General features: G+C 47.1%; 2 protein-coding genes across 6 annotated transcripts; both read left to right on the top strand.

Annotated features, from left to right (window-relative positions):
* Window positions 1-643: 643 nt before the first annotated feature.
* On the top strand, window positions 644-13,236 carry cand1 (cullin-associated and neddylation-dissociated 1). Of its 2 annotated transcripts, none has more exons than XM_078100760.1 (26): window positions 644-992; window positions 3,706-3,781; window positions 3,860-3,927; window positions 4,008-4,162; window positions 4,367-4,490; window positions 4,630-4,717; window positions 4,797-4,965; window positions 5,112-5,217; window positions 5,297-5,442; window positions 5,521-5,672; window positions 5,872-6,012; window positions 6,099-6,240; window positions 6,510-6,718; window positions 6,808-6,976; window positions 7,065-7,154; window positions 7,509-7,662; window positions 7,736-7,973; window positions 8,130-8,318; window positions 8,444-8,587; window positions 8,834-8,969; window positions 9,054-9,230; window positions 9,612-9,707; window positions 10,656-10,825; window positions 10,938-11,102; window positions 11,562-11,669; window positions 12,049-13,236. In XM_078100760.1, exons 1-26 carry the CDS (start codon window positions 925-927, stop codon window positions 12,271-12,273), a joined length of 3,705 nt encoding a protein of 1,234 aa, XP_077956886.1. In that variant the 5' UTR covers window positions 644-924; the 3' UTR covers window positions 12,274-13,236. The 2 variants fall into 2 exon arrangements, with proteins under 2 accessions (XP_077956886.1, XP_077956887.1); XM_078100761.1 differs by having other exon boundaries at window positions 11,489-11,669.
* Window positions 13,237-14,692: 1,456 nt separating this feature from the next.
* On the top strand, window positions 14,693-23,113 carry LOC120817486 (ras-related protein Rap-1b). Of its 4 annotated transcripts, XM_078100787.1 has the most exons (9): window positions 14,693-15,267; window positions 15,884-16,014; window positions 18,477-18,550; window positions 19,018-19,086; window positions 19,356-19,412; window positions 19,506-19,646; window positions 20,068-20,211; window positions 20,304-20,396; window positions 20,570-23,113. In XM_078100787.1, the coding sequence occupies exons 3-8, from the start codon at window positions 18,494-18,496 to the stop codon at window positions 20,388-20,390; spliced, it is 555 nt and encodes a 184-aa protein (XP_077956913.1). In that variant the 5' UTR covers window positions 14,693-15,267; window positions 15,884-16,014; window positions 18,477-18,493; the 3' UTR covers window positions 20,391-20,396; window positions 20,570-23,113. The 4 variants fall into 4 exon arrangements, with proteins under 4 accessions (XP_077956913.1, XP_077956912.1, XP_077956914.1 ...); XM_078100786.1 differs by lacking the exon at window positions 14,693-15,267 and having other exon boundaries at window positions 15,890-16,014; window positions 18,474-18,550; XM_078100788.1 differs by lacking the exon at window positions 14,693-15,267 and having other exon boundaries at window positions 15,909-16,014; window positions 18,481-18,550.
* The last annotated feature ends 15 nt before the right edge of the window (window positions 23,114-23,128 follow it).

The following is a 23,128-nucleotide window of genomic DNA, read 5'->3' as shown; positions in this document are numbered from 1 at the left end:
GACATGGAACAAGGGGCAGCCTGGAATCGAACCACCAACCTTGTGCTTCCCAGCACACCTTCTCTAACCCCTGCGCCACGACGACCCCTCACTTCACTTGTGAGAAGCTTTGTTTGATCTTCAAACCACATTCAAGGATGACGTGACGCAGAGAAAATAATCTCTTTTTCTTCTGCCCAATCTCTTCATATAACAGCGATAAAAGACGAAATAAAAAAGTTGGTTAGAAAGAAGTCACACACAGTATTATTGTGTTATTTAAGTATTTTCATAACACACTCAGTCACTCTTTATCATTCTTTTCCTTTTACGTCTATAATCCCCAAAAATTGTGTTTATTAACCGGCACGAATGTGACCAAGAAACAAAATAAATTCAGTTTATTGTTGCGGAAAATAACAACAAAAAGGAAAGAGCGGCAAATACTCACATTTGAGAAGCTGTGAATCTTTTGTGACTAAAACAATTAATTGTATTAAATAGGCCATTTGTGCTTCATTCATTTACTTATATATTGTTTGTATCAATTATTGTCCTTACTTACTAATATATTATTAATATAATTTACTTTATTTTATAGTATATTTTATTTTTATTATTTAATTTCTTACTTTTTCAAAAACAAAAACAGCCCAAACCTTGACCTCCGACCCCACAGCGTCCCTCCTGCTAACCCCGCCCCTCTGCAGCGAGAGAACGGGAGCCCCATTCAAACAAACCAAACTCCGCGCCCCGGGATGCGACAGTCGCTGTAGTAAGAGAGAAAGGCGGCAGCAGCAACAGCAGAAGAAGAAGAAACCACTAACACACACTTTACCCGAGGAATCGCACCACTGGGACCCGTCAGACACACGCACAGAGACGCAGACGGACACACACACACACTGAGCGCTAGCAGGAGGCTAACAGCTAACAGCAACCGACATGGCGAGCGCCTCGTACCACATCTCCAACCTGCTGGAGAAGATGACTTCCAGCGACAAGGACTTCAGGTAACGACGAAAACCGGGGAAAACGAGGCAACCGCCCGGCCGCCGCTGTGAGCCCGGGCTGTGCTTCATCTTCTTCCTCCTCCACGCTCGGGTCAGCCGGGCCTTAGTGCTGTCATGCTAACTGCTAGCCTGCCACCTGTCTGATCATCGTCACGTCGCTAGCTGGGTAGCTAGCTAGTAAGCCAGTTAGCCAGCGGTGTTCGTTAGCGTTCGATAGCAAAGCGGTTCAAACACCACAGCGTTAAATGTCTGGTTAGCTCGCTGGTTAGCTGCACGTCATGCTAAACTGACAGCTGAACTGCAGGTAAATGGCACCAGTTAGCAGTTAGCTTGGCTGTTTTCCTGCAAGCTAACTAACTTTAAAAATGTTTTTAATGTATTCTTTTGTTGAAGACTTTAACTGTATTCTTATTGTATTGTGTACTACGATTATTTAAAACGTATTATAATGATACCGTTAATTATTTACCATCTTTGTTTGTTGTTCGGCTAGCTTACTAACTTCTGTCATGCCGCAAGCTAGCGTGAGGTGTGCTAATCGTGTTGTGTCTATCGGTATTCTCGGCGGTGCGTCTCAATTGGCGCTGTGGATTTAAACGAGATGTTAGCATCGCGGCTAACTGGTGCACGTCAGTCTGGCAGAGGATGCTGGTGTTGTACAGGGTCTGCTAACGTGATGCCCCTGTGGGTGTGTTCGCATGATGTGTGTGTGTTAGCACCGCTTGCACAGGTGATGACAACATGTAAACCGGCTGGAGCAGATCTGCAGTGGTGGAGGTTATTGACGAAAGGATATTTTTAATATGGGTGAATCTTCTGATTCTTTGGTTTTGTTGAAAATAGTGAGACTTTGTCTCGATTATTACACATCAGCATTATAGCATCTGGAGCGGTCAGATGTCATCAAGACGGAAGAGCATAATATGGCACAGGGACTTATTGATGGATGCACTAACTAACTGTTGAAGCTGTATAAACTTTTTTGATTGAACTTTTTAAGAAAAAAGTCCCCATTTCAATCTTCTGGATATTTGCGTGGTTCCTATTGAAGAGAAGATTAAATAAAATGTTATTGATCTTCACAGTTTAAACGGTCGAGGACAGAAAGAAGTAAAGTAAATGGTGAAGTAAAACAAACCGTAAGTGGTGTTTATACAAGTAGAACACAATGGAAGTCAAATTAGAAACCGTATAAGAGAAGAAGGGTTAGAAGTAAACGGTGTTGATTGTTAGTGTTTGCTGCTTTTCTTTTTCTTTGTTGAAACTGAATAAAAACACTTAGTTATATTGTAAAAGTGTTTTTAGAGCTCACGAACACTTTATTGACCAAAATATTAACAATAATTAAGAACAAATTTACAAGCTTATTGATCATGACTGTAAGAATAATTTTATTGTAATAACGGATCAATACATCACATTAGTTTATGATAATTGTACCATAAATTATTTCTTTTCACTAGATTCAACTTTCTGCATGTTGATTTTTAAATAAAATATACATTTCAAATTGGATTTGGGAAGCCAGAGATCAATATTTTGCTCTGTTTGGATGCAAAATGGATCAATTAATTCCATCAATCAGCTGTCTAATAATAATAAACATTCAAAACAGATAAAGGCAGTCAGACTAAGACAACAAATGTTTATCCAGTATTGTGAAATGATTCAAACTCCCCGACGGTGTCACATGACGGGGAGAATCCTGCTGTGTTGGTGTCTTATTATTGAACCGTAAATATTGATTTCAAGTGGTTTAATCTGCAATCTGATCAGCTGATGTTACAACAGCGTTAACTTTAAACCGTCTGAACCACAGCTCGTTGCTTTTATTGTGAAAGTCTCCACGTTGAAAAGCTGTTCCTGTTCCAATCTGAACTAGTTTTCTTGAACAATGATGCTGATTTTTACTAATTTAACTTTTGCTCAGAGGATCTCAAGCCGTTTAACATCTACAACTAAATAGCATCTTGTTAGTAAATGGCATCAAAAAGAAATGAAAGTAGGTCGTTTACGTTTTAACAACTCCTCATCACTCGTCTCGCTGCAGCGAACCCGTGAAATCGTCGGACTCGTCAGCGTTATCGCTGTCTGCAGAAGAAGAGTCTGATCTGAGATCTGTAGCGCCGCCGCAGCGAACAGATGAATTCTCACGCAGACGCCGTCCCAACGAGGGTACAAACATCAGACGTGTGTTTGCTCCCGTCTGTCTCTGGGGACTTGATTTTTCCATGAAATATGAAAGTCCTCCATCTCCATGGAAACGGAACAATCGGAACTAGAAGTCAAACGGGTCTTGAGTGCAGAATAACAACAGTTAAAATAAAAGCTCTCTGTGTTTTCGATACTAAAGTATTCCCATATTTCCAGCCTCTCCTCTGCGTTCACCTGCTGACGTTCATTCAGTCTGATTCACGGTTACATGACTGTTGTTCTCAGATGAGTCAACGATGCCGTCATGGTTCCACTGAGGAGCTCACAATGGCTTTTAAACGAAAGCGGTTTATTGGTGGAGAGACTTTAAATGAGACAAGTGGAATAAAATGAACTGGTGCAAAGGGCTTTTACATCCCGACCAAACGGGTTGTTCCTTTATTGCTCTGTTGTTTCTAATGAATCGAGTTGTTCTTCCAAAGAGCGGCTTGTACTCCGTTGAGTGCGAGCGAGCTTTGACTTGAGGACGAGCTCCTTACTTCTCTGTGTTCCTCTGCAGGTTCATGGCCACTAACGACCTGATGACGGAGCTGCAGAAAGATTCCATCAAACTGGACGACGACAGCGAGAGGAAGGTCCGTCTGCTCGGTTTAACGCGTCCGCTTTCCCCTCGATCAAACCCGGTATTGATCGTTTGATGTGTTGATTGGCAGGTGGTGAGGATGATCCTCAAACTGCTGGAGGACAAGAACGGAGAAGTGCAGAATCTGGCTGTCAAATGGTAGAAACCGTTGCTCTATTAGACTTACTGCGAGTTTGCGGGTGTTGTTTTTAATCGGCGGGTGCGTTCGATTTGCTCAGCCTAGGGCCCCTGGTCAGTAAGGTGAAGGAGTACCAGGTGGAGACGATCGTGGACACTTTGTGCACCAACATGCTGTCGGACAAAGAGCAGCTGAGAGACATTTCCTCCATCGGCCTGAAGACTGTGATCGGAGAGTTACCGCCTGCTTCTAGTGGTACAAATACACACATACCACTGCTCCTTTAAGGAAAACACTACAAATACTACTCCTACTGGTTAAGTTGTGTATTCTTTGTTGTATTGATGTTGCATATGTGAGCATTCCATTGACAACCACAATAATACAATATTACTTGTGCGTCTACCACAGTATCCTTGTTCGTTGTACTTTAAAGTATAAGTACTCTGTGTGTCTTAGGCTCCGCCCTCGCTGCCAGCGTCTGTAAGAAGATAACCGGGCGCCTGACGAGCGCCATCGCCAAACAGGAAGACGTGTCGGTCCAGCTGGAGGCGCTCGACATCATGGCCGACATGCTGTGCAGGTACACTTCCTGTCTGTGTGGAAGTCAGCATTGGACGCTGGCTGTGCCCAAGGGAATTACCCACAAGTCATTGCAATGTGGCGCGAAAAACAACACCCTCCAAAAAGCCGAGTTAATCCGCCTCTCTCTCTCTCTGCAGGCAGGGGGGGCTGCTGGTGAACTTCCATCCCTCCATCCTCGGCTGTCTGCTCCCTCAGCTCACCTCCCCCAGACTGGCGGTCAGAAAGGTACTCCGCCTCCATAAGTAGATGTAGACACGTTATTGCGTCACGGCGCTCCCGGGGCTCATCATGGGACTGTTTCCAGAGGACCATCATGGCTCTGGGCCACCTGGTCATGTCCTGTGGGAACCTGGTCTTCATCGACCTCATCGAGCACCTTCTGGCGGAGCTCGGCCGGAACGACAACATGTCGACCACCAGGACGTACATCCAGTGCACGGCCGCCATCAGCCGGCAGGCGGGGCACCGGATCGGTGAGAATTTTCCCCTTTGTGTACAGCTCAGTATTCCATTGGTAAACACAACAATCGGAGTATCTTTGCTACTTCAAAGTACTACTCCCAGAAGCAGGAGGGGGAACGTTTTTGACTTCCTGTCCTGCCTGTGTGTTTTTCCCCAGGAGAGTATCTGGAGAAGATTATTCCGCTGGTGGTAAAGTTCTGCAACGTTGACGACGACGAGCTGCGGGAGTACTGCATCCAGGCCTTCGAGTCCTTCGTCAGGAGGTAACGCACACAGTAATACCGCTGCACTGCCTCTACGGCTGTTGACGCTCTTGTATTTTAACCACGCGGTTCACCGCAGGTGTCCTAAAGAAGTTTACCCCCACGTCCCCACGGTCATCTCCATCTGCCTGCGCTACCTGACCTACGACCCCAACTACAACTTTGACGACGAAGACGAGGACGACAACGCCATGGACGCCGAGCAGAACGACGAAGACTACCAAGGTACGCCCTCCTGTACAGACGCAGGTAGAAAAGCGCCCTGGAGTCTGTGGTGAGCGTCCTCTGTGTCTCCGTGTCCAGGCAGCGACGACGAGTACAGCGACGACGACGACATGAGCTGGAAGGTCCGCCGGGCGGCCGCCAAGTGCTTGGACGCCGTCGTCTCCACGCGCCATGAGATGCTGCCGGAGTTCTACCGCTCCGTCTCCCCGGCGCTCGTCTGTCGCTTCAAGGTACCGTCGGGTCCTCCGAGGCTCCGCCTCCCGCCTCGTCGCCGAGCTCTGAGCCGCCGCTTTTAAGTGCAGCAGTTAGAATAAAAAAGAGAATAAGTGCTGTCTTTATTTTTAACAATTGATCAGACTAAACCCATCATGTGTGATAGCGCCCCCCCCCCCCCATCTTATCTACTGACATGTGACCCGCGCTCCTCAGGAGCGGGAGGAGAACGTGAAGGCGGATGTTTTCCACGCCTACCTGTCGCTGCTCAAGCAGACCAGACCGGCTCAGAGCTGGCTGAGCGACCCGGATGCGATGGAGCAGGGAGACACGCCGCTGACTATGCTGCAGAGCCAGGTGACGTAGCGATAACCGGTACCACTTACACCTGCTCCGCCGTCCTCTCCGTCCCTCACGCTCCGTCATTTTGCCTCCGCCTGCAGGTGCCCATGATCGTCAAGGCTCTCCACAAGCAGCTGAAGGAGAAAAGTGTCAAAACCCGCCAGTGTTGTTTCAACATGTTGACGGAGCTGGTGAACGTGTTACCGGGAGCCCTGACGACCCACATCCCAGTACTAATACCAGGTAGTACTAATACCAGGTAGTACTAATACCAGGTAGTACTAATACCAGGTAGTACTGATGCCAGACAGTACTGATGCCAGAGGACGGTGGCGATGCATGTAGACATACTGACTCCGTATAATACGGTTTAGATGCTAATTGGCTGAGACTTGAGTACTACCACAGATGAGTACTACCACAGATGAGACCGGTAGTACTCATCTGTGGTAGTACTCATCTGTGGTAGTACTCATCTGTGGTAGTGTATTGATGCAGTATTTGGCTTCCAGGTATCATCTTCTCTCTGAACGACAAGTCGAGCAGCTCCAACCTGAAGATCGACGCCTTGTCCTGCCTCCACGTCATCATGGTCACGCACCCCGCCCACGCCTTCCACGCCCACGTCCCCGCCCTCGTCCCGCCCGTGGTGGCTTGCGTGGGAGACCCCTTCTACAAGATCACCTCCGAGGCCCTGCTCGTCACACAGCAGCTCGTCAAGGTGGGAATCGAACCGCAACCTGCGTGCGGCGGCTTCTTTGACCCCTCTGTCCCAGGTGACGTCCTACCGTTTTCTTTCCCTCCCTCCAGGTGATCCGACCTCTGGACAACCTGTCGGAGGCCTCTGACGGCTTCGACCCCTCCCCCTACATCAGCGACCTGTTCACCTGCACCATCAAACGCCTGAAGGCCGCCGACATCGACCAGGAGGTCAAAGAGCGCGCCATCTCCTGCATGGGCCAGATCATCTGTAACCTAGGTAACCGCCGCCCGCTGGTCGCAGCGGTGCAGCTTCCTGTTGTGTGGTTGTGTCCGACCGCGTCTCACCTTCCCGTGTGGTTGTCAAGGCGACCGTCTGCCGGCTGAACTTCCGGGAACGCTGCTGATCTTCCTGGAGCGCCTCAAGAACGAGATCACCCGGCTGACCACGGTGAAAGGTAAGCCCCGCCCCCTCCTGCGCCTCGCGCAGATTCATCCGCATTCCCTGTTTTATGAAGAAAATATCAGCGAGTCCAAAGGGAGCAATGTGTCGCTGATGGTGCACAAGGACCATTGAAACCATCAGATCAGATTCTTAATAATAATGAAAACACAAACTCTCCTTTTCTAATTGATTTCGCATGTAAACCACCGTCTCCAAGTCGTTCCTACTAAACGAAGCGTCCCGAGTATCCCAGCATGCATTTCAGCAGCACTGGTGGAGGATAAAAGCTTTTCCTGGTGTCTCTCGCATCATTTGACTTTAGAACAAATTCTAAACAAAGTAATTTTGTTGGCTTCCTGTTCTGCAGCTCTCACGCTGATCGCTGGCTCTCCGCTGAAAATCGACCTGAGGCCGGTTCTCCCCGACGCCGTTCCCATCCTCGCCTCCTTCCTCCGCAAGAACCAGCGCGCCCTGAAGCTCTGCACGCTGGCTGCTCTGGACATCCTGCTCAGGAACTACAGGTACACACGCAGCCGGCTGCTCCGCCCACTGCTCCTCCACTTCCTGTCTGTAACGCCGCCCGTGGCTCCTCAGCTCGGCGGTGACTCCCGTCATGGTGGACGCCGTGCTGGCCGAGCTGCCGCCCCTCATCTCGGAGAGCGACATGCACGTGTCCCAGATGGCGCTGAGCTTCCTGTCCACGCTGGCGGTGACCCACCCGTCCTCGCTGGGGCAGCTGAGCGGAGGCAGCATCCTGCAGCAGCTCATCGCGCTGGTTCGATCCCCGCTGCTGCAGGGCGGAGCGCTCGCCGCCATGCTGGACTTCTACCAGGTGCATGGTGCTTTCATCCACGGCGAATAATACACAAATACCCCGTATACACACACGGAGATGAGCAGGGAACACAGAATACACATTTAAAACAAATGATTAAAATATTGGTAAATATACATAAACATGTATGTGCCAAACGTTGCTCCCGTCCAGGCTCTGGTTGCCACGGAGACGTCCGGGCTGGGCTACATGGACCTGCTGAGGATGCTGACCGGTCCCGTCTACTCCCAGAGTGCCGCTCTGCCTCACAAACAGGCCTACTGCTCCATCGCCAAGTGCGTGGCGGCTCTGACCAGAGCGTGTCCCGACGAGGGGCCCGCCGTGGTGGGGCAGTTCATCCAGGTGAGCCCCGCCCCCTCCCCCCCGATGGACATCCCTCTGACCCGAGATGGATCCATAGTGCAGTGACAACTTGACGCACAAATCTTTGTACAGAATAAAAGGTTAGTGCTTCTCTTCCTCCTCAGGACGTGAAGAACAGCCGCTCCACAGACTCCATCCGACTGCTCGCTCTGCTCTCATTGGGCGAGGTGGGACACCACGTGGACCTGAGCAGCCAACCGGAGCTCAAGACGGTCATCCTGGACGCGTTCTCGTCCTCCAGTGAAGAGGTAGCGCCCGTCGGTCCGAGCAGGAAGTGCCTTTGTTCTGTTTCCTTTTCACTGCTCATAACGCAGTCAAGAAAAATGTAACTTATTTAAATAATGAATCAGCAGATTAACATAAAATGTGTCAATTGGTGAGACAGTTTTCAGACATCGTGATGGATGAATAATAATAATCGATTTAGTGCAGGAATGTTTGGCTGCCTGCCAAAGAGACATTTACATCTGTCTCTTTGTCTCTGTCTCTCTCAGGTGAAGTCGGCTGCCTCCTACGCGTTGGGCAGTATCGCGGTGGGGAATCTTCCCGAGTATCTTCCCTTCGTCCTGCAGGAGATCTCCTCCTCAAAGAGACAGTACCTGCTGCTGCACTCGCTCAAAGAGATCATCAGTAAGAGCAGCTCAAACACATGGTGTGTGTGTGTCTGTGTGTGTGTCTGTGTGTGTGTGTTGACCCGTTTGTGTCCGTGTGGAGGTTCGGCGTCCGTCTCCGGCCTGAAGCCGTACGTGGAGTCGGTTTGGACTCTGCTGCTCAAACACTGCGAGTGTCAGGAGGAAGGAACCAGGAACGTGGTCGCCGAGTGTCTCGGGAAACTGACGCTCATCGACCCCGAAACCCTGCTGCCCCGCCTCAAAGGATACCTGCTGTCAGGTAATCAATAACCATTCACATGAATATTCTGATCAATAAGCAACTTGATCAATACCCACAGTTTATAGGTAAGTGTTCATCTTTGTATTGGTACCAAGCTGATCATGACATAATCAATACATGTGTATAGTCACCCAGACAATCAATATATCAGCTGATCAGACGCCACGCCAGGTAATCATCAGCTGATTGATTAGGTTTAAAAAAAAAAGAAGAGAAAATCCAATGGGAACATCAAGCCCCGCCCATCGGCTACAGGGAGCCTATCAAATGGCCTCATTCTCCTCCATCTCATTGGTTTAAAGACTGACGCCTGTTAATTAATTAGTTCTAGTTTAAAATCGGTCATCTCTGAAATATTGATGTATTGATCGTGTGCAGGTTCGTCGTACGCCAGGAGCTCCGTGGTAACGGCGGTGAAGTTCACCATCTCTGATCAGCCGCAGCCCATCGACCCGCTGCTGAAGAACTGCATCGGTAAAGTTTTTTTCCTTCATTCCTAATTACCTGACGTTCTGCTGGAAGAGGCAGTTTGATTCTTCAGTTACAGACAAAAAGATAAATAAAATACCGTTATTAAACCGCAGATATTTGTTCTCCAGCTGTGAAAGGATACTTGAGTATAAGGATCAGTACCACAGGGTACAATTATTCTTGGAAAAGTCAAAGTTTTGCATTCAAATAAATAAAAAGCAGAATGAAAATGTTCTTAAAGCTACTAAGTAGGGCTGCAACTAACAATTATTTTGATCGATTAATCGGATAAAAAACCAGCGTTAAAAAGCTTTAGTTCCAACCCTTTGTTCTAAAACTGAACTGCAAATTCACATTGCAAAAATACCTCAGAACGTACAGGTTGCTCCTTGAACATAATAATCATTTCTGAAAAATACAAATCAGAATATTTGACAGGATTTGTTTTAACGTCAGAACTTGTTGTCTATACTACACACACACACACACACACACACACGTTCACTTAAAGCTCGTTCATTAAATTGTTACCATCATTGTAGTGCAAGTTAAGTAAACGTATCTAAGTACAGCTAAAAAACAACCAAGTGCTATGAGATGAATTTAAACTGGCATTTGTAAATAAATACATTAGAGGCGTCTTAGTTCGCCGCGCTGGTTTAATGGATCACCGTGTTTCCCTTTACAGGCGTAACATCAGCTACCGTATAACCCACAGTATGTGTGCAAGCGCACTGGACTACCGTACATGACAGCATTAAACACACACAAATATATTTGTCAACAATAACCGATACGGGACAAAGCACGAAATACAAGACGACAGATTTAAATGTTAATGGTCCAGAACTGACTCACAACAACTGCCGGCGCTGCTGGCTGCTCTTTCCTCCACGCCGGCTTCTCCCTTTATTTTATTTTTTCTCGCCTCGTCCTTCTCCTCCTCCTCAGGTGACTTCCTGAAGACGCTGGAGGACCCCGACCTCAACGTGCGCCGCGTTGCCTTGGTAACGTTCAACTCTGCCGCCCACAACAAGCCCAGCCTGATCCGGGAGCTGCTCGACTCGGTTCTGCCCCAACTCTACAACGAGACCAAAGTCCGGAAGGAGCTGATCCGAGAGGTGAGGACGCCACCGCGTGCGGGGGCTGGGCGGGCGTGGCGTGGATCGGACTAAGTGTGTGTGTGTGTGTGTGTGTGTGTGTGTGTGTGTGTGTGTTTGTGTGCGTGCGCAGGTGGAGATGGGCCCCTTCAAGCACACAGTGGACGACGGGCTGGACCTCAGGAAGGCGGCGTTCGAGTGCATGTACACGCTGCTGGACAGCTGCCTGGACCGGCTCGACATCTTCACCTTCCTCAACCACGTGGAGGACGGGCTGAAGGACCACTATGACATCAAGGTGGGCGGAGCCCGTCCCAGGACACGCCCTCAATGAATGTTATTACAGCGGTTGCGTGTTTGTTTTTTTGCCGTTTTGCTCCTCCGAGGAGGCTCTGAAGACCTTTTTATGATGAAGAGTGTCTTCACGGAGCATTTCGGCGATTGGCGCCAATTTCTGGCCGTATTTTGCGGTCCGCCTTGAATGAAAGCAGCTGTTGCAGCTCCGGGGTCGTCTTCTGCCCCAAATGGCTCCTATGAGAGAACGGCGGTCTGAAGAGAGAGAAGCGACCCACTCGCTTAACCAGCGGCCATCTAGTCGCCGGGGCAACGACATCGCTGCTCAAATGCTCTGGTGATTTATTCACGCCATCAGGGGAGACATGAGGACGATGGTCGTCCCTTTAGATGCTGACCTTCCTCATGCTGCTGTCGGTGATGATGATGGTTTTGATGATGATGATGATGGTCGTCCCTTTAGATGCTGACCTTCCTCATGCTGGCCCGGCTGTCGTCTCTGTGTCCCAGTGCCGTCCTCCAGAGACTGGACCGGCTGGTGGAGCCGCTGAGAGCCACCTGCACCACCAAGGTAGACGTGCACCAGTAAAGCCCGTCAGGCCCAGTCAGGGTGTACTGGGGAGGGAGGGGAGTTGAAGAGTCCTTTAACCTTTTATGTAAAACCTGATTTAGTTTCATTTATTTTTGTTTTGATTAAAGTTAGGTTTCGTTTAAATATTTTATTCTTGTATGTTTTTAGCAATAGAAGTACTGTGATCATAGTATTATTACCACAGTGTGGAAGTACTCTGTCCTCATATACTGCTGGGAGTTTAATCCATTAAAATAATCATCATTTGGGGTATTTGTTGTGCAGTAGATGTATGAAGTGGACATACTCGAGGGACGCACGTCCTCGTTGCACTGCTGTTGTGTTTCGGGGCTCGAACGTGCCGCCTGTGTCTCTGCAGGTGAAGGCCAACTCGGTGAAGCAGGAGTTTGAGAAGCAGGACGAGTTGAAGCGGTCGGCCATGCGAGCCGTCGTGGCGCTGCTGACGATCCCCGAGGCCGAGAAGTCGCCACTGATGTCGGAGTTCCAGTCGCAGATCTCGTCCAATCAGGAGCTGGCGGCCATCTTTGACTCCATCCAGAGGGACTCCAGCTCCGCCAACATGGAGTCCATGGACACCAGCTAAGAGCGACGGACAAACGCATTCCCCATGATGCAACACGCTCCCCCACCTCTTATTACTGCCCCCCTGCTGCTGGAGCGCAAACCCTGCAGCATGTTTCCATAACAACAGGACACACACACACACACACACACACACACAGATGCACACACTTACACATATTGACACACCCTCTCCTAGCAACGATGTTCCATGATGCATTGCACTGAAATCAGCTGTGGGAAAAGAAGGAAGCCGACTGACGAACCGCGAAAACTCACACGGACAAAAGAACAAAAACCAAAACAAACAAAAAATCCATAAAAATAAGTTTCATCTGAGGCTTGGAAGCTCCTCCCCCTTCCTGTTTGTGTTTACTTGCGAGGCCGTCTGATTGGCTGATTTCCCTGTCCATCATCTTTTTTTGGCGTTACTCGGGAAGTTCCACAGGTGCTGTGCTGTAACCTGGTTGGCCGCTGCTGAGTGACTGACAGTTGGCGTGTTATCAAAACTGACCAATGGGATAACGGCCTTTTATTGCCTGAAGCTGTGGTGACCAATGGGAGAAGGGCTCCCTCTGTTTGCTCGGTTATTTTTTGTGAGTGATGTTGGCAACCAATAAGATGCTCAGGTTGGGACGTGTGGGGGTGGGGCTAAGTGCAACGATGGATGGGTGTTTTTTTTTTTGTTTGTGGACCAATCAGCTTTCTTTGTTTCCCCCTGATTCAGTAGCCCCGCCCCTCCACCCTTTGCTCCTCTGGAGGGAGGAGGGGACGGATTATTGGACCAGGTTTCCACCTGACCCCGCTGGATTTGGACCGCTCAGATGGCCGTTGCCACGGTAACGTGACGCCCGCTCATTCCGGTCGGTACCGGCTTCGTTCTCTGCCCTCCTGGTCCGGTTTTGATCTGGTGAAACCGGTTTGCTCCGGTCGGGACTCTCCACTGTTGTTTATCGCCCAAGAGAAATAAAAAAGGGTCCATTTCTGCCTGGCTTCTTCCTTCCGTCTCATTTCTTCTAGTGTCGCTTCACGTGAGCAGCGAGAGGCTCCACGCAGACGTGATATAAATAAATGTTTATTAACCCGGTTATTTTGATCCTCACATCAATGAGTGCAATAAGCAGGGATCCCTAATCGTACTCTGCAGTTTATTTCATGAAAACAAAAGTGCTACAATCTGTGTTCACTTGATATTAAATGGATCTGTGTGCAGATATAAATACAGGTGATATATAACGATTTACGCACTGAAAAGAATCTAGTGAAGTAGAGTCATAAATGATGCCAATGTGTGTGTGTGTACTTTTTTAGAGGCGTGTAAAAGTACGAGTGAACAGTTGTTCGGTCTGCAGTAGTTGAAGTACTGAAGTATCAGAGGGAGCCAGAACAAGGTACTCAACCACCGGGCAGCGTACTGGTACCCAAACCACTTCCTGTCCAGGCGGCCGAGCGCTGCTCTGATTGGCTGATCGTGACCCCGTCGTGGCGGCAGACCAAAGGGGAGACGCTCCACTGTCTCCTAGCAACGGCTGAACTGACGCCTTGGTGCTGGTGGGCCGACCGTTTGTTCTCCGCTTTGAGGTGCAGGTAGAAAACTCCCACAGACAAAACGTAAACATGAGATTCATCTGCAGTTTCTCATCGTCATTGTTGTGCTTCATCTCTAATTGTAATGAATGTTCCTTAATGCCTTTATTCTGGAACATGTCCTTTTTTGTCTTAATGTCGCTTTACAGCCACAGAGATATTTGTCAATTGCAGTTTCAGTTTATTCCAAATCACTTTAACACCAAATCGATCACTTTCCAAATCTCAATCAATCGAATAGTTTCCCATCGGAGCTTTACACTGAAAATCTCAACGTACGGCTTTTTATTTTATTTTATTCTTTTTGTTCAAATCCTGATGATTCATTTATGATTCTTTACCTCCGGTGTTTATTTTCTGTGTGTGTGTGTATTTATATACAGATATGTGTATATTTAGTTTTCACACTATTCACATTTAAATTGCAAATTAAATTGGCATTAATTCATTATTTCTTCATATAAAGTATTCTCACAATAAACTAATCTGACTTTATATAAGAAAGTTTGGTTTTAATGACACACTTTATTTAACGTGACTCGTCCTGAATGAACTTTAAGGTCACGAACGCTGATCTTTTTCTTGGTACGAGATTCTCACACAACTTGTGATGATGTCACAGAACACGAGGCATTGATATGGGCTCAATAGTTCAAACATGCAACGTGCACATTCACGCAGAACAAACCTCAGACACATTTCACTCCGATGTGCTGATAATACTTTTACTTTGTTGGCAGGACTTTCACTTGTAGGAGTTTGTACTTTCGCTTAAGATCACACCTACCGAGGAAGTGTGACAGAAAAGGAAGCTGGTTGGGTGGAGGAGGGGACGCTATTCTCGGTGACTACTTCCTGTTTGGGTGTGGCTTCACAGCAGTGTAGTAAACAGAGTGTATGTGTGTGAGGCGTGTTCTCGACAACACGTTAAGTTCCTCTTTTACTCTGCAGTAAATCTCACACACACACACTCTGGTATCCAGCGGTTGGGTTGGTGACCTCAAGAGTTGCTTTGACCTTTGACCTCCGGTGTGACCAGAGAGAGAGGGCAGAGGAACACATTTTGAGGGTCACGTGATCATTTCGACAGGACTGCAACGTTTATTTGGTCAAGTTGATTCAGTATTCAGACTCTTTCGTGCAGTAAAAGTACTAATACCCCACTGAAAATACTGCGTTCCAAACTCTACATACCTGTTATCATCTAAATTCTGTACTTGAAGTAAAAGTACTGTTTGTCCAGTAATGTAGTACATTAAAAGTACACTATGTATACCTCGGGGATGTAGTTGAGGAAAACTAAAAAGTACCATAACACTTCTGAGTTTTTCCAATGCAAATTGAAGCCAGTGTAACGTCATAACTGCTTCTAGTATTTCTACTGTGCAGGAAGCAGCAGAGAGCAGCGAGACGTTAACAGAACCCGGATGTGAGTGTGAAAGGCCCTTAAATAAAAATAGTATCAATTTCTGATGTTAATAACATGTCACGTCGACAGCAATGTTATCATTCTATAAATCATTTGTTTCATGTCATCTTTATTGCAAAAAAAGGCATGTTATCTGCTTTTTATTGCATATTAACTGAACATGCATTATTTATCTTTCATCATCTCATGTATTTTTATACTAGTAGACTTATTATTTAAAAAGGTCAGCAATAAATGGGAACCGGAAATTGATCTCCTTTTTGTGTATTTTGAATAATTGTGGACATTTCAAGGACAAAAATGTATTCATAGTTTACTAAATCTTCTCAACTCAAGGTGTACTTAACTATTCTGAAGCTTTCCACAAGAAAATATTTTTCATCAGTTTAGTTTATTGAAATTATATATAGCACCAGTTAAAAGCCAAAACACAAGTTTTTTGCATTGTTTAACATCTTATCTTATTATTAATTTTTAAATTGTCTCTTAAAAACAATATATATATGCTCCAGACATTAGTGAAGGTTCCATAGTTAATATTCTAGCCTCATGAGAATTCAGATAATAGGATTTTCCATTTGTACAAATTCTTATTTTCCTCCCTTTATTGTGAAAGGGTTCACCGGAAGCACCGACGTTCACAACGTGGAACTTGACGTCATCGCGCCGCGGCGGCAGGAGGGAGCGGCTCTGGCAGAGCGACGTAGATAGAGAGCGGGAGAGAGAGCAGCGGACGGGTGGATGACTGTAAGTACCGCTTCATTTCTCTCTTTTCCTTCTTTCCCTCGCTGGTATTTCTCCCCTCCACCACGTAGATGTAGCTTAACCCGGGACGGACCGGGGCAGATGGGGTTCAGGTGGGGGCATGGGGGACAGGCCGGTGCCGTGCCGTGCCAAGCCGAGCCGGGCCCGGCCGGGTGTGCGGAAGCGACCGGCGGACAGACAAGCGGACGCAGAGGCAGACAGACAGGCAGGCAGGCAGGCAGGCAGGCAGACAGGTCCGTGGGGGTGATACTGTTGGTGTGACAGACAGTGGAGCGAACAACATGGCGGCGGTGTGTCCTTCCGTCTTCACGCCGTTTAAAGATCCCTGCTTGACACTTCCGCCCCCCGTTCGGTCGTCTCCGGCTTCCTCCAGCGAGGCCCCGCCGCCAGATGTGGCCGGGGAGGGAGCAGCCTGAGGCGGCCGCGGAGCGGCGGAACTCCCGCTGCTCTGCTGGAGGAAAGAGAGGAAGTAACTTATCCAGACTGCGTTCAGGAGTTTGGAAGAACCTGTCTGTCTGTCTGTCTGTCTGTCTGCCGTGTATGAACACGGCTTGGTTCTATTCTGACACACACACACACACACACACACACACACACACACACACACACACACACACACACACACACACACACATCCCTTAGTCAACCACAACTAGGTGGGGCCTGTCAATACTGTGTGTGTGTGTGTGTGTGTGTGTGTGTCCATCTTTCTTCTGCATCAATTTTAGCAGATTAGAACATCACGCTGCTTTGAGTGATTATTAATAATTGATTACGATACTACAGAGATCATCTGATTAAAATCCAGCACAGTCATGTGACCACCTGTTTGATATGTAATCAATAAATGCAGCAGCAGTCTTCTAAACTTTGGGATGCGATAAACAAATATTCTGTCACTTCTTAAACCAAATGCCTGTTTTCAGCCACTTCTATTTGAGACATGTTGATTTATAGCCAGTCAGATAAAAGGATCAATCGAAGGACGTCTGTCTTTCATTATTTTGCACGATTGGCAGATGAATTGATAATTAAAGCAAGCTTGAACAAAAAGCCCTTTGAGCATAATAATCACTTTGAACAAAGCGCTTCTTCTGGAGGACTAAGATGTGTGAACGAGAAGAAATGACAACATCCGATGAATTGATATTATGTCATTATAGTTCATATTAAGTTACATCAGCGCCATAACAACATGCTGAGGCTCAATTCATATTTATATACAACAGGTTCATTATTTAACATTGACTATTTCATCTTAGTGAACTTTTGATCTCCACGAGGTTAAAATGTAAATCTGTTCAGTCATTTTAGAAAGAATAATCCGAGTCAGCTTTATTGTTCACGCGCGCTTACGCATTCATACAAATAAACAAGAACAATGACAAAAGCCACCGTAAAGAAGTAGAACGAATAGACTTTTCATCTTGTCATATTTATTTTTATTTATTTCAATTAACGAATATTCCCATTGGAAGCCGTTTACAGCAGTTCTTTATTTGAGGTTATTTAAGACGTCACTGGTTTCAAATAGCAGTTGTTTATTTCATATTACTCGATATTTACTGAACTCGACCTGCGCAGATACTCTGAGACAGAGACACAACAGCAGAGAACTCCTCCTACACCTGTCTCCTTGTTCCCCTTTGTGACTTGTGCGTCTCTGGTGATGAGTTCACTGGGACATTACAACACATCAGCAGAATGTTTTCTTCTGCTTCATGTTTTCTCTTCCATCTAATCGTCTTTCTTTCATCCTCTGGATTGTTTACTCAGTTGACCGCTGTATTAAAATAGAATGAATATGAATTTGCGTCGTCATAGCAACCCAAATGGCGCCGTCCTACGTTCCGCCATCTTCACCGGTTTGGTGGCCCCTCCCCCCCCTTTTGCTGAGAGGGCACGACGTGAGAAGGGTTCACCTCGCCCTCGCGTTGTCGGACTTTTCACTTCTCTCAGAAACAGGAAATGAAAGCATGAAAAGGTTCGGACACACCATCAGCATTCTGGGTAAAATAACACATGGCGGTGAGAGACAGAGATGTTAATGTTTTGGTCCTCACTTAACCACACCCACACTCATCTCATCACCATGGGAACCCTGGCAGCCCCTCGTGTGTTTGTGTGTGTGTGTGTGTGTGTGTGTGTGTGTGTGTCGTCTGCAGCGGTAAACACACAGCGAGGCATGACCGGTATGTAAAAACACACGCACATGAGGGGGCATAGCAACCGTAACCAGGAAGGATTCCACAGCTGTGACATCACCACAATGAATGCTGGGTAATTGTGAGCTCTCGGTGAAACCTTCGTGTGTGTGTGTACCACTCGGTTTGTGTTTTGATCCATCGAACTCTTTGAAATGATTAAAGATGTTTACATTTCAGTAATCTGTCTCTGTCTGTCTCTCTCTCTGTCTGTCTCTGTCTGTCTCTCTCTCCCAGCAGACAGACAGACAGACAGGATGCGTGAATACAAATTGGTAGTTTTAGGATCAGGAGGAGTTGGAAAGTCGGCTTTGGTAAGTAAATCTTCAGTAAACTTCTTCTCATTAAATCAAAATATGAAACACATTCACTCATATTTATCAATATGCTGCTTTAAACTATAAATTATATTTGAGATATATTGATTATAATCAAAACCTTTTGGAGGAAATCCATTCAATTACAAAATATATCCCAATTCATTTAGTTACAATAAAATACTGCTCGCATCAGAGACACACACACACACACACACACACACACACACACACACACTACAATGAAGTGCTTCAGTCAGTGTATAATGGAGACGTGTCAGTGTGTCACATTAATTCCATTCTAGTGACTTCCAATGAGAACAGAAGTTCCATTAACTCGACTGGCCTACTTCTCTCTGCCTGTCTGTCTGCCTGTCTGTCTCTCTGGCTGTCTGCCTGTCTGTCTGTCTCTCTGTCTGTCTGTCTCTCTGCCGGTCTGTCTCTCGGCCTGTCTGTCTCTCCAGACCGTCCAGTTTGTCCAGGGGATCTTTGTGGAGAAATACGACCCGACGATAGAGGATTCCTACAGGAAGGTGAGACCGCTTCAGCCCGTCTATGTCTCTCCTGATAGGACGTAAGACAGTTTGTAGTCCCTGGATGCTAACATTAGCCGCTAGCTAAGGAACTATCAGACTGCACAAAAGAATAAAAGAGAAGAAGAAACGTAAACAATCGATGAAAAGTCAACATAATTAAAACTGGGCGATTTAAGTCAAAACTTAATTATGTAAAAGATTCAAATCTAAAATATAAATGAATACGATATGAAATGTGTTCTGAGTAAATCTTTGTCTCTGTGCAGCAAGTCGAGGTCGATGGACAACAATGTATGCTGGAGATCCTGGACACCGCAGGGACAGTAAGACCCGTCTGCCTCCTTGTCTGTCTCCCGCCCCACTTTTCGGTCTCTTTGACCACCTGTCTGTCTCCCTCCCCGTCTGTCTGTCTGCAGGAGCAGTTCACGGCGATGAGAGACCTGTACATGAAGAACGGTCAGGGCTTCGCTCTCGTCTACTCCATCACGGCTCAGTCGACCTTTAACGACCTTCAGGACCTCCGGGAGCAGATCCTCCGAGTGAAGGACACCGAGGACGTACGACCACACGCACACACACACACACACAAAAGACACTCCTGTCAGCACGGAGTGTAATCTCACTTCCTGTGACATTACACAAATTCAAGTTGAACATTTTGTTTGTGAACTCGGCTCTCCATCGTGTAAAAGTCATCAACTTTCAAGTTGTAACCTCCAACTGATTAGAAATTATTATTGGATTAGTCTTGCTGATGTGTTCATAGTGATGTCGTTATGGTGACCTCACGACTCGGAGGTCGATGGGTAGTCGGGCCGCCGGCTGGTCACGTTGTGGTACTGCATTCATCTGCAGAACCTCCGGCGTTATCTACCAGAGTAGAAGCCTCTGCTCCTTTTGAAACGTCCACGCAATCAGTGCTAGGCTAAGCTAACGTAGGCCCCAAATGCCTCATTCGCATTGGCTGTGGCGCTGCAGGTTCCCATGATCCTCGTGGGGAATAAGTGCGACCTGGAGGTGGAGCGGGTGGTGGCCAAGGAGTCGGGCATCGGCCTCTCCCGCCAGTGGAACTCCTGCGCCTTCCTGGAGACCTCGGCCAAGAGCAAGATCAACGTGAACGAGGTGACCACACACACACACACACACACACACACCGCTCAGAGGGTCTCACACATGTTTATTAACGGGTTATACATTAACGTGTGTGTGCGCAGATCTTCTATGACCTTGTGCGACAGATCAACAGGAAGAGTCCAGTTCAAGGGAAAACTCGCAAAAAGTCCAACTGCCAACTTCTCTAATAACAGGTACGTGTTTTTTAATCTTAATTGAAATAAACTCTTGGTCTTGAATAATTAGGTAATTGTAATAATAGCCATTACAAAGTACAGACAGGTGTGTATAATAACTATATCCCAGAGGTACATAGTACTTTCAGTATATTATAAGTATGAATATTTAATTGATCTTCTCTCTCAAGTTTCTCGCCAACCTGACCGCCAACCAACCAATCACAGGGCATCTTCCAGCTGGCCACCCCCCCACCCCTTAACTCAACCCACGTCACCCTCAACGTCAGCCACCTCTGACCCCTGTTGCCGTGACGACTACACCTCCCATCCCTGTTCACCTCGCAGTCCAAACAGACTGTTGCCTTGGAAACACGAAACCAAACTCCAAAAGACTGCAGCCGGCCATGATGATGATGATGATGATGAAGATAATGGAATGGAGGGGGTTGTCCAAACAACTGCCCGTTTCCCATCATGCTCTCTGCTAGGCCACTTTGCTGCTGGAGAGCGGCCTCTTGCCTTTACTTTGACCTGTTCATTTTACTAGTTATTTTCCAACTGGCTCCGGTTGAACCTGTGGATCCATTCAGTGATTATTATTTGTATTATTATTATTATTATGATTCTGTGTGGGGAAAAAAATATAAAAGTCATTTAATGTTAATGTTTTTAATTTTGCGGGGACCGGGGGGGTTAGCGGGTGCAGCAGGTCACATGGTCAGTTCGCCGCGCGGCGCTAACTTCAGTTAGCTGACAGCTTGGCAATATCTAGAGAAAATGCTAACTCTCCAAATGTGCTTATGGCCACGCCACAGCTGTAACTACGAGTACAACGCTTACGTAGCTTGGGGCGCCCTGGTTAGCATAGCAGCTAGCATTAATCTAAGAATATCAGCGTTTTGTGGGGTGTGAGTATTTTAAATGCATTCCTCAGCAGGACAGAATGCTAGCTATGCTAACTATGTAGAGGTATGTTCAGAAAGAAAGCCAAGTTTGTCAATATGGAAAAGCTAACAAAAGCTAAACATGCCGCTTGTAAACAGCAATGCGTTTCCAAATATTACTTTAGCATGGCAACAGCCAATGCCACTCGTTAGCGTAGCAGCACCGTGAGCTGCCTCCAGATCTGCTTAGGCCGGACATGTTGCCTTTAGACAGCCGACTCCTGTCCGTCCTGTGTGTGTCTTCTGTCGGGCAGCAACAGGTTTCGTTTCTGTGATTATAAATCATACTCACTATGACCTGAATATTAATGTTGTTACCTCATCTGAGAGGGAAGCGCTGACCTCTCCTGTGTCCTCCTTCTAGTGTAATACTCAATGCTACCACCTTAGCATACACTGGGCGGAGCGGTAGCAGCTCACAGCTAACACGCAAAAGTGTTGCGTCAAAGTAAAATCTCAGTGTTGGTAGCGCGGCCATTGAAAGGGCCCGAGAGAGACCGTAGGATGTTGGCTTAAAGCTGAAGCCCCGCCCCCCATATATTTGGGGGTGTGGCCTGTGAAGCATCAGCCACAAAAAAAGAAGCCTTTTGCTTACCCGTCTTTGTGTGAAACGTGAGACCCCGTGAGTACTGCTCCGCACAGTTTTGTACTACCGGGAGTACTGCGTACGGTGCGGCACTGCCGTCAGTATTGCGGTTCTCCCGCAGTACGTTCAGTCATGTAGCATGTTGATGTTTCTGTCAGTACTCAGTCTGACCTCCGGGAGGCGCTGCGACTGGTTGCATGCCCAGCAGGTCGAAGGGTCTGCTCGCAGCTGTGACGAATCGTCGCAAATAGAAAAACTGGTTTCATGCTAACACGCTAGCATGCTAACAAATAGGCAGGCCGGTATTGTGGTGACACTTTTAGGTGAGCTCAATGACTCCGAGATGTCCCGCCTTTTCTCAGCCAATCAAATCAGCGCCTGCGACCTCTTCGGCTTCCTGCGTCCGTACCTGCGGCGCATTCGTCAGTCCGTTGTGACTTCTGTGGCAGTGATGATTGACAGCTCAGGCTAAACTTGTGTGTCTGTATGTCTGCAGATCAGAAGGCCTCAGTTGTCAGACATTTTTTCAGAATGCTACACTTTGTGAGAGTCTGACCTCGAAGACGTTCACGGTGTTGAGATTGTGTGAGAGAGGTTTAAACTTTCTCGCTTCACCTTTTTCCTCAAACGAATTGTCCGAAGGATCTCGATTGTTCTCTCGAGGTTGTCACTCTGGTTTCTGCATACAGACGTCTCAACGTCTGACAAACGGTATGGCGTATTTTTTCACTTTTTTACAGCGGGGCTAGCAGGTTCCCTCTGGTTCCATTCTTTGTGCTAAGCTAGGCTAAATGCACCCTGGACCTATTAAGAGATTTAAGCTGTTCCCATTTTATTGTCTGTAAAACGATCAGAAGTCTCACTGAAGGGCCGAATGCGACCGCAGCAGAGATGCAAACTGAGTCATTTAAAGAAGAAATGATTTTATATTATTGAAATAAATCCGCTTCAGTTTCTCTGTATGGCATGATGACCAGTGAAATGTAAAAGAAACCAGTTCAGCCAGTGCAAACACCTGATTGAATGAATTTGTTTCCAGCCTGCTGAATTGTCTCAGAGTTCTAACTGGTCGGCAAAATTGGTCTGAACTGGTTTCTTCCAGTACAGAAAGCCACGGCAGGTGGTGGTGGGGGGGAGCCAAATGTAAACTAAAAACTAAAACGCCTTAAATGAATAAAAGTGGTGCGATTTTGTAACAGCAACAACGATGTGGACTC

The sequence above is a fragment of the Gasterosteus aculeatus genome, chromosome 4 (assembly GCF_964276395.1).
Source record: "Gasterosteus aculeatus chromosome 4, fGasAcu3.hap1.1, whole genome shotgun sequence".
Lineage (NCBI taxonomy): Eukaryota > Metazoa > Chordata > Actinopteri > Perciformes > Gasterosteidae > Gasterosteus > Gasterosteus aculeatus.
The sequence above is the reverse complement of the archived record's forward strand: the minus strand, read 5'-3'. Positions and strand labels throughout refer to the sequence as shown.

What these genes read in the sequence shown, in the direction of transcription:
- cand1 (XM_078100760.1), top strand. Translation starts at nt 925, where the DNA reads ATGGCGAGCGCCTCGTACCACATCTCCAACCTGCTGGAGAAGATGACT. An exon ending in TGACTATGCTGCAGAGCCAG is followed by an intron (nt 6,013 to 6,098) that starts GTGACGTAGCGA and finishes CTCCGCCTGCAG; the next exon opens with GTGCCCATGATCGTCAAGGC. An exon ending in CCAGATCATCTGTAACCTAG is followed by an intron (nt 6,977 to 7,064) that starts GTAACCGCCGCC and finishes GTGGTTGTCAAG; the next exon opens with GCGACCGTCTGCCGGCTGAA.
- LOC120817486 (XM_078100787.1), top strand. Translation starts at nt 18,494, where the DNA reads ATGCGTGAATACAAATTGGTAGTTTTAGGATCAGGAGGAGTTGGAAAG. An exon ending in TCCTGGACACCGCAGGGACA is followed by an intron (nt 19,413 to 19,505) that starts GTAAGACCCGTC and finishes GTCTGTCTGCAG; the next exon opens with GAGCAGTTCACGGCGATGAG. An exon ending in GCAAGATCAACGTGAACGAG is followed by an intron (nt 20,212 to 20,303) that starts GTGACCACACAC and finishes GTGTGTGCGCAG; the next exon opens with ATCTTCTATGACCTTGTGCG.